This window comes from Protopterus annectens, chromosome 9.part0, assembly GCF_019279795.1.
Source record: "Protopterus annectens isolate FY-2018-M chromosome 9.part0, PAN1.0, whole genome shotgun sequence".
NCBI classification, from domain to species: domain Eukaryota; kingdom Metazoa; phylum Chordata; order Ceratodontiformes; family Protopteridae; genus Protopterus; species Protopterus annectens.
The window spans coordinates 1,807,400,368-1,807,416,786 of NC_056743.1; the positions used below are offsets into that span (position 1 = coordinate 1,807,400,368).

General features: G+C 42.7%; 1 protein-coding gene across 1 annotated transcript in view; it reads left to right on the forward strand.

The window, feature by feature from the left end:
• SHFL (shiftless antiviral inhibitor of ribosomal frameshifting) overlaps nt 1–16,419 on the forward strand; it is a 1,552,615-nt gene that overhangs the window by 1,413,109 nt on the left and 123,087 nt on the right. The window contains exon 9 of the mRNA XM_044084676.1: nt 7,275–7,423. Coding sequence (XP_043940611.1) covers nt 7,275–7,423 — 149 coding nt within the window. The remainder of the gene's footprint in view (nt 1–7,274; nt 7,424–16,419) is intronic.

Below are 16,419 nucleotides of genomic sequence, written 5' to 3' on the forward strand. Positions count from 1 at the left end.
GCAACACCTGCATGGGACCTCAATTATGTTTTGGAAAAACTCACCCTGCCTCCTTTTGAGCCAGCCGCTACAGCTGATATAAAGTTTTTATCTTGGAAAACAGCTCTGCTCCTAGCAATAACCTCTGCAAGATGGGTCTCAGAGCTACAGGCACTCATGGCTGTGGAACCTTTTATCATTTTTTATCCAGACAAGGTTTCTCTGAGGACAAACCTGACATTTATGCCTAAGGTAGTGTCCAGTGTGGCCCTTAACCAAACTTTTCATCTGCCTACTTTTTATCCAAACCCACAGAATAAGGGGGAGAGAATTCTGCATTCTTTGGACATACACAGACAGCTGCACTTCTACTTGAACAGAACCAAAGCTTTTAGAAAGACAGAGCAACTACTAGTGGCATATGCTGCAGGATCACAAAGAAAGGCTCTCTCAAAGCAGACTATTTCAAAGTGGATAGGCCACTGCATTCATTTCTGCTATTCACAACATGGCAAGCCAGTGCCTAAGGGCATTAGGCCACATTCAACCAGAGCAGCAGCCACTTTAGCAGCCTTCCTCGGGAGTACCAACCGAAGACATTTTAGAGGCTGCTACCTGGAGTTCAGTGCACACCTTTACAAAGCACTTTACAAAGCACTATCATTTACCACTCTACTCTAAATCCAGGGCAGGCTTTGCCACTGCAGTTCTGCAGGGCCTCATAGCAGCTCCTAATGCTATTTAGCTCCAGCCTCCCAACCTTAGCTTTGGGATTCAACCCAAGTGTAATGATTGCAACAGTGAAACACGAAGAACATAGTACAGTTGTGCACACTTACCATAAATGTAGATGTTCGAGTGTATTCACTGTTGCAGTCCAGGTTACCCACCCACCATCCCCCATATCTTTGCTGCAACTTATCTGCTCTTCTCTAACCTATACAACCTATGTGGTGTATTTGCTTTTAGATGAAGGTATTATATATATTTTGGTGCTTGCATGTTTTATTGGCATATTTTAGCCTACCCTTTTGGGGGCACCTGACATCTGGGTCAAGAAAAACTGAAGAAAATGGCGTCAGCTGCATCTTTTATACCCCTGGTGCACTGACGTCAGGGAAGAGGTGACCGCAACTGACACCGGACCTAGACTTTAGAATTCAGTCCGACTGAGGGAAGCCTGCCAGCAGGATAACCCAAGTGTAATGACTGCAACAGTGAATACACTCGAACATCTACATTTATGGTAAGTGTACACAACAGTACTTTTTCACCTTTTGAGTTACTGTATGGGCATAGAGTGAATGGGGCCTTTGAATTTGATTAGTGATGAATGGGAGGGTGTGTGTGAATCCTACAAGGAGTCTGTTGTGGCATATATCCTAAACCTCAGGACAAGGCTTAGGGAGCTCATCAGTTTGGCCCAGGAGAACATTGAAAAAGGTTTGGTATGACAGGAAGGCTCATGCCCGAGAGTATGCTGTTGGACAGCAGGTTATGGTGCTCATTCCTGTCAGACAGAATTAGCTGCAGGCAGCTTTGGAGGGACCCTTTGAAGAGGTAAGGAAGGTCAGTATTGTTAATTACAGGGTAAACCTGCTAGGCAGGAGGCAGGGCCACAAATTGTTATGTTAACATAATGAAGCCTCAGCATGTCGGGAAGGTCTTGGGCAGACTCCAAAGGGCAGGGTTGACCATTAAGCCCAGTAAGTATCAGGTGGGTATGGCAGAAGTCTCCTACCTGGGTCATAGAGTGGGGAGTGGCAAGATTAAGCCAGAACTTGCCAAAGTGAAAGCTATTCAGGCATGGTCTGCCCGTTACCAAAAAGCAGATGAAGGCATTCTTGGGGACTGCAGGATACTACAGAAAGTTTGTTCCTAATTATAGTATAATAGCTGCTCCCCTCACAGACCCGACAATGAAAAACAGAGCAGGTAAGGTAGTGTGGACCCCAGCTTGTGAGCAGGCATTCCAAAAGCTTAATGGGGCTTTGGGAGGACCCCCTCTGTTATCCAGTCTAGATTACAGCAATGTCAGTGCAGATGGATTCTCAAGACAGGATAAAAGTTAATGCATTCCCAGACAGGCCCATTTCTTTCAAGCAGTGTTTTTCCAGGGTCACTTGAAAAATTAGCTTGAGTCTTCAAAGGGAGGGGGAGGGGATGTGACGATGTGTGTTGTTGCCATATGTGCCAGAGAGACTAAGGCTGTGTGTGTGTGTAGCATATGCCAGTATAATTAGCTGGAGCTTTGTAAATAATTTTGTTTCATTTGACTATCCCACTGTTTTGTAGATTTTCTGTCTTTTGACTATCACACTGACTTATACATATCTGTAAATAATCTTCTGGCATTTCACTGTCACATTGATTTGTACAGATGGCTGTATTACAGATGTATTTATAAAAGGTGCCTGAAGCTGGGACTCTTGATGTGGTTATTTCAGGGAGGGAGCTACCTTGTAGCAGTGAGCCTGAAAGGGAACCACAGTTGCTGCTAGATACTGATGTTCCCGTGGACAAGGTGACTGCAAGAACATATGTGAGTGGTAGTATCCAGGTTAACAGTGAGGCACTGCTGTCAGAAGATCTTCCTTTGGAAGGGTAGCTGAGAAAAGTCACAAAAGTAGAGTTCAGACAGGCTCAGCTTTCAGATCCTACCTTATGAAGCTTGAGGGAGGTAGCTAAGGAGACACCTGATGCTCAAGGAAAAGGGAAGTCTATACTAGAACAAAGGGTTACTGTATAGAGAGTGGATCCCTGAGGGAGGGCTAGAGGTTGAGGTAATACTGCAGTTGGTAGTGCCCAGAGCCTACTGTCTGGCACCTCTAGACATAGCCCATGACATTCCTTTTGCAGATCACAATTATTGTATAAAGAGTGGACCCCTGAGGGAGGGCTAGAGGTTGAGATAATAAGGCAGTTATTAGTGCCCAGAGCCTATTGTCTGGCACCTCTAGCAGTAGCCCATGACATTCCTTTTGCCGATCGCAAAGGGTTATTGTACAGAGAGCAAACCCCTGAGGGAGAACTAGAGGGTAAGGTAATGTGGCAATTGATAGTGCTTGGCACCTACCGTCTGGTACCTCTAAGTATAGCGCATGACATTCCTTTGCAGATTATATGGGCATAAAGCATACTAAGAGATGTATTATGCATAACTTTTATTGGCCTGGGATTACAAGGGGTGTAACAGGGTACTGCAGGACTTATGAGCAGTGCCAAAAGGTTGGGAAGGCAGGAGACAAGGCCAAAGCTCCATTGATGCCTTTGCCTGTGATTGAAGAGCCATTTCAGAGTGTAGCTGTTGATATTGTCATGCCTCTGGGTACCGCATGTTCCACAGGGAAGAAGTATAACATAGTGATAGTACATTATGCTACTAGATGCCCTGTGGAGGTGGCTCTGTATTCCATCGAGACAGAGATGGTGGCAAATGCTTTCTTAGAGATTTCCAGCAGGGTAGGTTTCCTGAGAGAAATGCTAACTGATAGAGGTGCCAATTTCATGTCAGACCTGATGGCTTGTCTGTGGAAGCATTGTGGAATGAAGCACCTAAAGACCATCCCCTACTATCCCCAGACTAATGGTCTTGTGGGGAGGTTAAAGTCTACACTAAAGTCTATGCTACGGTCATTTGCAGGCCCATACAGGAGAGAGTGGGACAAATATTTGCTCCATCTACTCTTTGCATCCAGTGAGGTAGCCCCAGGAATCCACAAGTTTTTCACCTTTTGAGTTACAGTATGGACATATGGTGAGGTGCCTTTGGATTTGATTTGTGATGAGTGGGAGTGTGAATCCCACAAGGAGTCTGTTGTGGCATATATCCTAAACCTCAGGAACAGGCTTAGGGAGCTCATCGGTTTGGCCCAGGAGAACCTGGAAAAAGGTTTGGTATGACAGGAAGGCTCGTGCCTGAGAGTATGCTGTGGGACAACAGGTTATGATGCTCATTCCTGTCGGACAGATTTAGCTGCAGGCAGCTTGGTAGAGACCCTTCAAAGTGGAAAGGAAGGTCAGTATTGTTAATTACAGGGTAAACCTGCTAGGCAGGAGGCGGGCACAAATTATACTGTGTTAACATAATGAAGCCTCAGCATGTCAGGGAGGTCTTGGGCAGACTGCAAAGGGCATGGTTAACCATTAAACCCAGTAAGAGTCAGGTGGGTATGGCAGAGGTCTCCTACCTGGGACATAGGGTGGGGAGTAGTAAGATTAAGCCAGAACCTGCCATAGTGGAAGCTATTCAGACATGGTCTGCCCCTGTTACCAAAAAGCAGATGATGGCGTTCTTAGGGACAGCAGGGTACTACAGAAAGTCTGTTTCTAATTATAGTATAGTAGCTGCTCCCCTCACAGACCTGACAAGGAAAGACAGGGTAGGTAAGGTAGTGTGGACCCCAGCCTGTGAGCAGGCATTCCAAAAGCTTAGAGAGGGTTTGGGAGGACCCCATGTGTTAGCCAGTCTAGATTGCAGCAGTGCCAATGCAGATGGATTCCCAAGACAGGATAAAGGTTAATGTGTTGTGTTTTTCCAGGGTCACTTGAAAAAATAGCTTGAATCTTCCAAAGGGAGGGGGAAGAGATGTGAAGATGTGGGATATTGCCGTCTGTGCCAGGGAGAATAAGGCCGTGTATGTGTAGCATATGCCAGTATAGTTAGCTGGAGCTTTGTAAATAGTTTTGTTTCATTTGTTTATCACATTGTTTTGTAGATAGTTTTCTGTTTGACTATCACACTGACTTGTACATATTTGTAAATAATCTTATGGCATTTGACTGTCACATTGATTTGTACAGATGCCTGTATTAAAAATGTGTTTATAAAAGTTGCTTATGTTAAAAATGCTGCAACAGAATCTTAACAGAGTTCTGAATTGTATTGTACCAGAGTCAGGTGACTAGATGTGAAGTCATTCTATAACCGGCTTAAGGATGGAACTCTGGCAGCAGAAGTTTTTGTTTGGAACCTAATATAAAAGATCTATGTCAGTTGTCACTGTTCAGTAGTGGTGGTAGTTAGTTGTTCAGTTGTTAGTTGTACAGTTCAGAGTGATGAGTATCTCATCTTGCCCTGTGAAAGTGAGCATGTCAGCAGTACATCTTGCCTTGTGATATTAAGTGAATTAACTAGGGACAGTTTCTCTCTAATTCGGTTAGGAAAAGTATGGTAAGATTACTTTAGTATTTCTTTTTCTGCATTTGTGAGATTCTATCCAACTGTGTTATATTTCCTGTGACTGAAAAGTCTGATGTTTATTGTAATTAAATGTTAAATATTTTCCTGTTTTCTATTTTATTATCCATTATTAAATATTTTATACATTTTCATTGTGTCTGGTCTTTTAGTCAATACCTTTAATACTTTGGGAGTATTTGTGCATATTTTAGTGTCACTATGGCCACTCTGGTAAGCCTTACTGCTTCAGTCACATTCTACCATTTACATCACATATTAATTTGACAGTGTAATTGGTTACCCTTTGTAAGAGCCTTACAGTATTTGGCTGGTGGCAGCTACCCTGTGATCTGGAGAGAGAGAGGGGACACAGCTGGTGAATCTTGTGTGTGTCCGTGTCCATGTGTGTGTAATCAGATATTCAAGTGTGAGTATCAGATACTTGGAATTGGGACACAGTGCTCCAAGGTTGGTCTTGTTTGGGATCTGCAGAGACAGAGAGTCCACTTTCAGGACTGGGTGCATGTTCCCGGTGTGCTCTTGGGAGAAATTGTGTTTGATGCAGAGAGCTGCATTTGAAATACTGTGTAAATCCATTCCTGTTCTCAGTGACTGCCTCTCACTGGTGAGGATTGAGGCTCCTTCATCATTGGCTTGGTGTATAGAGGGGCTGAGTGTCACATCACCAGATTACTGGAAAAGTGCCCCCTGCTAGAGCGCCCTAGCCAGCCACCTAGTTGGCCTGTGCCTAAGGCCTGCTATGGCACCTCTTCATATTGTTCAGCTCTTTACCTTCATGACTGGTAGCACTATTTGCCACTCAAGCCACATGTTTGTGTTAGTGTCCACCATCTTGAGTAGAATAGTCCGGTTCTGGCAACCTGTCAGGCTAATGCAGTTGCTGTCTTGGTAGCACTTGATTCACATAATTGAAGTATTCTTACATAATTTAGGTTGTCATAATACTTATGCCTGGTGTATGATGTCATGTCTGTGTTTACTATTGATGGCCTTCTAGGCAACAGCTTTTAGATAATTAGAAGAGCACACGTGGGGCTCATCAGCAAACTTTTATCATTTAGCACCTACCACTAAGCAACATATTTTTTGAGTGTGATATTGCTTTGCTCTCCTCATAAATGTACCACTGTTTGATTACCATAACTGGAAGCACAGTCCCTAGTGTCCTCAGTAAGATATAGACAAGTGGCTTCTGCACCATCATTCACTCTTATGTGGGTGTGTTTCCTTATTCAGGAGGCTTAAGATAAGGTGAAAAGAGAAAAATAAAATCAGAAAAACAAAAGAATTCCAGTACCGCAACACTGATCCTAAAGCACTGCATTCAGCTTGCATTAAAAATGAAGGCAACAATCATTTCAGTCATATACCTCACTGAAACGCATGTCATGGTGGTATGGAAATTATAACCAGAGTGGTTGGAAATCAGGAGTCTTTTTAAATCTTTAGATATGTTCACTTGCTTTTTCTGAATATTGGATGTCACTCATGTCTCTTTTTTTTTATCAACTACTTGTTTGTTGACTAGCAGAAAATTTGCAACTTGCCATTCCCGTTCAACAAGCCACCTGTCTGTCTTCTGTGCCAAAGCCATGTGTGTAACACTTAGCTATGTAACTGGTAATCTTGCCCAAAAGACTGCAGGCTAAACAGTCATCACCTGCAGCCTAAGCATGACTGGATTTACTTCCTTCTTAATTCTCTGTTGCATTCATGCCATTTTGTGGATATTGGTTCTGCCTACTCTTTGTTTGTGTGAGTAAGCTACTTGTGGCATAATACCCTCAGGCTGCTCGAGGATCAGCTCTTCAGTGGTAAAAGTTTGGCCTTTTGTATGGGATTAGGAAGGAGGTCATCCATAAGGAAATCATTTCCCTTCCCATCCTTTCTTAACCAACTTCTGAGCAAGATTTCTTTAGTTGCACTACTGCATCTGGTGGTGGTGTCTGGAGCAAGCTGGTCCAAATCACACCAATATCTATAATCATATTCTGTGTTTTCTGTGTGCTGCTACTTTTTTCTTTATTGCTGTTCATTTTACAAGTGTGTATGTGTATATAGAGATGTTCATATACATTTTTCCCCCTAACAGAGGATATGGACAAATGGAAGTTTCTTCTCCTTGCTATTCATGTGGCACTCCAGTGACACCCACTGCTATCATTCCACCTCGAAGGCAGAATAGGCCCCGCAACAGGAACCCTCACAGCTGTGCTGCAGAGGATTGTTACAACCGAAGAGGTATAGTAACTTTTTTTGGGGGTGAGGGAGTTGGTTACTAACTAAAATTTCTTGTGTGTTTAGTTTATTATAGTTTACACAGGCAATTTCACTAATAAGAGTATATTGTACTGGAAAAGATAACATGCTATAATTCCAGTAGAGTCACTGGACTTTTGTGTTTGTTTCTCCTTCTTCTTTGGTAACCAAGACAAGTTCACTGGTCATAAGGATGTTTATCATTCTCACTGCTGCAGTAGCCTGTAGCTGCAGACAGTTTTTCATAAGTCTCAGGATTCCTTCTACACATGCACCAAAGTCTTCCTATCCTTGAGAGAGCAACCTTTGTGCTTCACAGGATCAATGGTTAGCTGTAAACTTTTGTCTGGCAGATAAGTTTCTGTTTTTTGACAAGTAATTGACACCGGCCAGGTTATCGAGGCCAAAACCTTCCGGAGAGCCTTATGTCCAATGTGTGATGTAAGCCCACAAGTATAAGGATATTTAAACAGATGTATGAGCTTAAAAAATGCAGCAATGTATAGTGTTGACATTTTAGAAGTAAAGTCTTACCAGACAAAGTAGTTTTAGTTGCTGGGACTAATTAACTATGTCTGGGGCACTTTTGTGAGAAAATGTGCTGTTTTTGCACTTTTGTGTATGAATTGAAGGAATTAAATGTTTTAAAAGATTGCAAGTGGATATGTGTGCTTCTGTATACTTCATGACAACTTAACTTGCATTTTTACTTAATTTAATGGCGCTTTCTGTGAAGAGAGACTTCTGAATTGTGGAGATTGAAATGTACTGCTTGTGAGCACGAGAATATAGCTTACCTTCCGATTGACTTGCTCCAGCAAACAGGCTTTTCCCTCAGTAAGAATATGGACACCCATACTGGTCCTGCACTTCCTCCTCCTGCTGTAGCTAAAGGAGGAGAACAAGTTAAAAAGCCTCTGCTTATACTGCAGGCTCAGTCTATGCCTCAGATATTGGTGGGTGACTCTGCAGTATCTGTAGTTTGCTCCTCAGACCACTCACTGGCTTCTTGGGGCCCACTGTGTAGTCCTTTCTGCCACCAAGAACTGGAGGTTAGCCACGTTCTTTGTGGCTGTTACAATACCCATACCAAGCATAGGAGAACTGTTATCTTTGAGTAAAGAATTTTCTCCGGAAGGTTCCTCCTGGGTATCCAAGGTATGAGACCTGTTTCCTGGGTTGAAGTGCTATCCCTCAGTCTGTCTCTCTTCCTAGGGATGTTTCTAGACTAAAAAAAAAAAAAGGTTAGACGTATTCATAATAAAGACAGTGATGGATCACTTACTTTAGCTAAGGATTTATTGCAGGCTTTGAATCCTGTGGAACAGCAGGAAAAATTAAACATTAATTCCACAAATCCTTAGAATGTTTTATCAGAGGATTCTGATAATGACAGGGACCAGATGACTTCTGAATTTTTCTCATTGGCACCTGACTCTGATCCTGAGGAGAGTGCTTCCTCAGTTTCTCCTATAGAGTTTTTCCCTCCTGAGACTTGACCAGGATGAGTAATGTACTTCTGCGTGAACAAATTGACAGTCCACCTCCTTAAGGAGATACTGTGATATGTACAAGTGGATATACCACATATTCTATACCTATCCAGTGTATTCTGCCAGCTTTGGAGGGTATTTCTGATTTTTTCTGTAATAATACGATAGTATAGCTTCTGTCCAAAAAAAGACAAATCCAGATTATATAGTTCATTAGTGTAACAAATATTTGTTTTCTTACCTCAGGTCTGACTTCAGAATAATGAATTACTAGGCCAGTAGTTTGAAGTTTCATGTTGACTTGTATAGACAATTACGGTACACTATCCTCAGAAAATTGGCCCTTTCTGAGTCATATTATTGTTACTTTTTCTCAAATGTCTAAACATTCTTTAAATATGCATGATTGTGCTGGCACAGTGTACAGAGCTACAGCTGCTGATACTGTGATGAGACATTTTGCTTGGGTATGTTATCAGAAATTTTCTGAAGTGAAAACTGAGACACTAAATTCTGCTTTGGATAAGGAGGTCTTGTTTGTCTTTTCTGTTGTTCCTGTACTTAAATTGATCTAGGGAGTTAGTAAGATTTTCCAGTCCACTTTTTGTAAATCTTCCAAAACTCCTGGTCTTTTTTTTAGAAAAGCAAAACAAGCAGTCCCATCAAGCTTCCAGCAGACTCACGTGTCCTTCCATAAGTCAGTGTTGCACTATTCTGAACTGTTTTTATCTCACCAAATAACCTAGTTGGACTAGGTATCAAAGCCATAACCTTCCAAAGAGCCATACATCCAACATGTGACCAAAGCATGTAGGCATAAGGGGTACATAAGCAGACCTATAAGGGAAAAACTTAAGATTATCTTTCAGCTAGTCTGAACCCAGGTCTCACACCTGTCAATCTGTTCTCCGTATGCTCACTGGTATCTTTAGCTATCACTGGTTCATATAAGAATTTTATTTTTTAATGCTGATAAACCACCTGGCTTGAATTGTGTTATCCCTGAAACATTTTTTTAAAAGCACGTCCACTTAGACATTGATTTGCTGTTTGTCTAAGTGCTTTTTATGACTTGCGTTTTTTATTTGGAACTTAGTTTCTGTTTTTTTACACTTTTTTTGTATTGTGCTTTAAGATTGTTAAACATTTTATTGATCATTAATGAACGCTAAGCAGTTGATTGGCTGTTATTTTACTTTAAATTGAATGTGCTTGGTGTAATCAGTCAGTCTGATGAAGCAATGTGAACATCGTGAAAGTGCTTACTTTTTCGCTCCAGTTGTTTATTAAAATAAATTGTGTTGTGCTGGTTCAGTATTTATTATTTTCTCTATGTATAGTTCGCTTATTAGAACCATACTTTTATCCTGGTCTTGACTGCTACAGTTGCTGTTTTTACTGTTACTATAACCCCCCCTTAGGTCAGTATGGCATCTAATTTGCACACACCTAAAATGACCTTACTAATGCTAGTGAGAAGGGGAAACCCTGTCTAATTATATCAGAAGAACCCTTAGTCATTAATCAAAGTATGTCAGGGGGTCAGATCTTTGCATCTTATTAAAGCAGATATTACTACAAAGAAGAAAAAACAGCAAACCAAAAATATTTCCTCAACTCAGACATGCCAGGAAAATGAATGGATGGATTTTTTCCATGGCCTGTTTAAGGCTGTCTTGGCACTCAGGCTGCCACCTTTTGTCCCTTCTATCCCTTCTCCTGCTACCCCTCACAAGAGACATCGGTGATCATCCTCTGAGGAAGAGATGTCTGAGACTGATTCAGATGAGCATCCTCTGGCCTACTTTTCACAAATTCACTGCCCACACCAAGTGGCCTCTGATGACCAGGACTCCTTATCCCCTGATTTTCCTGTAGAGGAAGCTTCTTTTGGAGAAAATATTTCTAACATAACATTTTGTGTGGAAATCCAGACAGATTTCTGATGTACCAAAGGGTATTCTAACTTGCTAAATGTGGGCTTCCCTGCACATGCTCCAGACCTTCCTGCCGTGGAGGCCTTTCCGGATGTTTTTCCCTCTACTTCCAATGCTCCTGACTCTGTGACCATCACCTAAAAGGTGTGATAGATTTTATAAAGTGGCTGAAGATCTAATGTTTCTGTACAAGACCCATGTGGCAGACCCTTTTGTTTTTCCGTTTCTATGGATAAGCTCTCCAAACTCCTATCTGCTGCTAAGGACCTTCCCTCTGACAATGATACCAGGGTAATATAAAGATTTGGGGAAAAGTGTGCACCTCATCCACGTTGCCTTTCTGAGTTTTTAGCTGTCAAATTCAAATGACTAATTTAAATAGAATTTTGTCTTTTATGGAAGGGCCAGACATTAAGCAACAGACCATGTCCATGGAGACTGAGGATTCACAGGTGCATCAAGCACAGCTATGACACAGTGGAAGCCTCCTCCAGATCAGCTGCTAGTGGTTCTGTCATCAGAAGGTACGTATGGCTTTGCTGTCAGACCTTATTTGAGGACATCCAAAACAAGCTTTTAGATTCTGTTTTGTATAGGGATCTTTTATTTGTCCTTGATGCAGTCGGCATATTTCAAACTTTACAAGAGATAGGGAAAATTATGAAGGATTGCGACATGTTTTCCTCCCTTCTGTCCCCATATATCAAATAAATTACCTAACAAATACCTTTCCCTCGCAGGGAGTCTAGACCATCCACCCAAGGGCAAGAAAATGCCTAGGAAGAGATACCAAGGTAAACCAGACAGGGATTCTAAGTCTGATTGCCGTCCATACCCAGACAAATCAGTCTGTCTACTTTCTTCCTCCCCCTGCCCCCCCTTGGTTCATCCCTTCCCCTCTCAAAAAGATTCACATCATCCTTATCAATTTTCCACCTCATAACCACAGACAAATGTGTCCTTTCCATTATTCAAAAGAGTTGCAGAATGGCCTGGAAGGAAATCTCTCCTTTCAAAGGCTTCCCTCCTCTCCTCTCCTCTCCTTTCCTTCCCAGTCAGGGTAAGCTCTTGCTCCCATCATTCTAGCCCTGATTGATCAAGGTAAAAGAGAACCATTTCCAAAACAGCACATGGGAAGAGGGTTTTATTTCAGACTTTTTTTTGTGTTCCTCTTCAACACCTTCTTCATGGTCCCCTCATTCAAAATGTCGCTCCAGACTCTCTTGCCTTTTATAGTTCGCAGACTTTTCTAGCATTTGGATTTCAAGGATTCCTACCTCCATGTACTAATCCATCATTCTCTTAGTAAATTTCTGTGATTCACTTTTAGTTCTCTGCTGTCCCCTTTGGACTATCTGCAGCCCCCCCCCCCCCCCGGGCGTTTACAAAGTGTTGGCACCAGTCAAGAAGTCCACACTGAACTCTACCCAAGACCTGTTTTTTCTGGGCTGTAGATTGGATACCAAGCTTAAAGCAGTCCTTTTTACAGATAAAGATATAGAATATCTCAGACTGCTTTCAATCTCTTGTACTCCTTCAAACTTGCCCTGCAAAGAGAAGTCCTCAGGACACTAGAATTCATGGTTGCAGCCAACCCATGATCCCCTTTGACAGACTGCAAATGAGAAGGGTTCAGTGGTACCTAACATCTGTCTGGTCCCAACATTCTCATCCTCTTGGATACCAAGATCCCACTTCTCCCCTGCCTGAAGAAAGAAAAAAAATTGTGGTGGGTGTTGTATATAAACCAAAACCCAGGCCTGCCATTCATAGTGCAGATACCTAAAAATAAACTACACATAGATGGTTCAGACTATGCATAGGTAGTATTGACAGGCTTCCTGAGAGTTCAAGGTTAATGACTACCAAATCAGAGGACAAAGCCATAATCCTGAAAGAGATGTATGCTGTTATTCAGGCCTTGCAGATCGTATCCGTCATCTAGACTGATAGTTTTTTCCAGCTGAAGGACAGAGCATCCACTTTCCAGGCTTTTTTTGTGAGGAGGAGTTGTGCAAAATTTGTCCAACTGGTAATTTTGGGGGGAGGCACATAGATCCATGTCTGGGCTCCCCCATTTGCTTGTCAACATGTTGAAAATCCGTGGTTCTAGTTTCCACTCATGTGGGTCCATGAGATTTCTGCTTAGTCCGTCTGCCAGTATATTCAGTTTTCCTGGCAGGAATTGAGCTTGTAGTTGCACTTGGTAGCTCAAGGCCGTGTTCCACAATGCCATGGCTAGTCTGCAGAGGGGGTAGGAATGTGTACCCCTCTGCTTATTTATGTACCACATAACCGGGGTGTTGTCTGTCTTTACCATTAGTTGTCCTGGATTAATGTAGTCCTTGAAGGCTGTCGGAGCATTCTGTACAGCTAACATTTCTTTTTGATTGATATGTAGGTGCATTTGATTTGGGCTCCATTTGCTATGACTGCACTTCCCTGGCAGGTGAGCCCCCCCATGCATAGTCTGATGCGTCTGTAGTTAGGGTTTGGGCGGCAGGGGGTAGTGTGAATGGCAGTTTCTTGTTTTGGTGGCAGGCCTCTGCCCTCCATAGAAACTCTAGGCGCAGACAAGGTATGATAGGAATCATTGTTTCCAGGCTGTGATAATGTTGACTCCATAGACTTTTTAAGTACCACTGAAGTTTCCTCATATGCAGTCTTGCATATGGAATTAGTAGAATGCAGGAGGCCATGAACCCCAAGGCTTGCAGTATTTGTCTTGCAGATAGTAGGGTTTTTGTGGCCACTTGTTTGAAGTAAGTTACCAAATGACTTTGCTTTTCTGGCGCGAGGAAAGCCATCTGGGCAGTTGTATTCAAGCTTGCACCCAGGAATGTAATCTGTTGAGAGGGTACCAGTTGTGATTTCTTTTCGTTTATGGTGTACCCTAGACAAGTTAGAACCCTTTTTACAAATGCCAGATGATTTATAAGTATGGCTTGGTTTTCTGCCTGAATTAGACAATCGTCCAGGTATGGATATATTTGAATATTTGTTTGCCTACAAAATGCAATTACTGGAGCCAGGCACTTTCTGAATACCCTGGGCGCAGTAGACAAGCCAAAGGGCAGTGCAGAGAACTGATAATGAAAGTAGCCTGCTTTGAAGCATAGGAATCTTCTGCAAGATTCCCTGATTGGGATATGCAGGTAAGCTTCTTTTAAATCTAGAGTTGCCAACCAGGCATCCTTGCCTAGCATAGGAAGTAACTGGTGAAGAGTCAGCATCTTGAATTTTGGAATGTCCAGAAAGGTGTTTAGAGTAGACAGGTCCAGAATTGGACACTATGATTTGTCTTTTCTGGGTACCAGGAAAAGCCTGGAATAGAAACCTTGTCCCTTTTCCTCTTCTAGTACCGGTTGGATAGCCTCCATGTTTAAGAGGGAAAGTACTTGTTTCTAAGCCTCTGCCCACTGATTTGGGGGCAGGTCTGGCCACCCGTTTGGTGTTGGCAACGTGTGGAAATGAAATCTGTATCCCTGGGACACTATATTTAAAACCCATTTCTCCTGGGTTATGAGTTCCCAGTTTTTTACATGAAGAGCAATCTTTCCCCCCAAAGGGGCGGTTAAAAGGTAACTGCTTGGTAATTTTAAAGGAAAGTTATTGAGACTGTTTACCATAGGGGCGTGTCTTGTTATTTCCAGATTTGGAAGTGGAGGGCCCCCCCCCCCATTGCTTACTTCTGAGAGTCCCTTGGGACTGAAACCTGGTGCTTTTGGTGTGTCTGGGTTTGGCTTAAGTGGATCTGGAAGGAGCTGGAAAGGACCAATTCTTAGTAGGCCAGTGCCTACTAAATCTTGGAGGTTGCACTTGTAAGAAATCTTTCACAGTTTGCATAGATTTAGCTTTATCTTCCATCTTTTTTAAAACTTCTTCAGCCTTATTGCCAAACAGGCAGTTCTGACTTAAAGGAGCATCCAGCAATTTTTCTTTAACATGATCAGGCAGAGATTGCTTCTTAAGCCAAACATGCCTTCTAAGCACAGACCCAGTAACAGCAGCCCTGCAAGAGCCCTCTAAAGAATCAAAACCACACTGCAAAGTATGTTTTCCAACTTGTTCAGCTGAATGCAATAAATCCTGTAAATCTTTATTTTCCACACAGTCAGAACTCAACATAATTTTCTGTTTAAGCAGTCCCATAATATGCTGTTGATATTTTAGCATATGAAATTGGCAGTTTAAAGCCCTGATTACCAAGGTTGCAGAAGTATAAACCTTTTTACCCCCATCTATCCAGCGCCCTGGAGTCTCTATCAGAAGGGGTAGGATTTTTAGCAGAAGAAGCCTTAATGCCCTTGGGCCCCTGAGAAATGGTTTCTGGGTCTGCAACAGGATTTTTGAAAAGGAACTTGTGGGACTCAGGAACCCTGTAGTATCTGTCAGGTTTACTAGGAGCCGGAGGCAGAGAATTGGGGGCCATACTGGATTCTGAAAACACATCAACAATGTCTAGTACAGGAGGTATAGCCAAAGGCCTATGCTGAGGTAGAAGAAGGAAATCCCTAAGCCTCTTTTTAGATTCAGAAAATTCCTGACTTTCCCAGTGGAAATGCTCCCTTAAGGTATGTAAAGTTTCCCCAAAAGAAAAGTCCTCAGGGGGGAAGCAGAGGGAATGGAATCCTCTGCATTAAAATCCTCATAAGTAGGAATGGACAAATCCAGGTCATTGGAAGAATTAGAAGAAAACGAGTCCTGATCAGAAGATTCATAGTCAAGCTCAGTCCTAGGCCTCTTAGAAGGGGGCGGGGGGTTGACTACCCCTGATTAGAGTAATAAGATCTTCAGCCATTTTGATCATTTGTTTTTTAGGCATAGGAGCCTGAACATGTGGCCTAGGCGCCAGTTTTTTAGACACAGTTCGAGATTTAGGCCTTAGAATAGAAGGTGGAGTCGGTTTAATATGAAAGTCTATAGGCCTGAATACACCCTCAGAAGCCGGTGTTTGCACAGCGGCTCCAGACCCATCCAAGGAAGAGACATCCGCGGGTTCCATAGGTGAAGCATCTTGCGGCATACCAGACTCCGAATGGGTCTCAGTAGAGGCCTGCGAGTCAGAAATAGCGGGTATCAGGGTCTGTGAAAGCCCCTCACTAAGTACCGGCGAACTATTGACTGGCTTAGGAGAAGCATCGTCGGCAGTTTTGGACCTTGACGGCCTGTCTCTGTCTTTTTCTTTGTGTTTTTTCGGAATTCCGGTAGCCGGATGGCTAACCGACGACATTTCTGGATAATTAAGCCGAGAATCGAAATATTTAGAGGCACAAATGTACCGACGACGGATAGTGCGTTCATTAAATAAAGCACAAAATTGACAGCAAGGTACGTCGTGTTCAGGGCCTAGGCAAGGAATACAGTACAAATGAAAATCTTTATGTGGTATTTGCTTCCCACAAGTAATGCAATTGTTAACTTCTACTGACATCGTTAGGGAGCAAGAAAAAGTTTCCCCAATGGGGTACTTAGCTTTAAGTTGAAGACTTCGGTTCTGAAACTCGAAAACAAAAATTTCAGGAGTCCGCCGACCGGCACTTGCGAA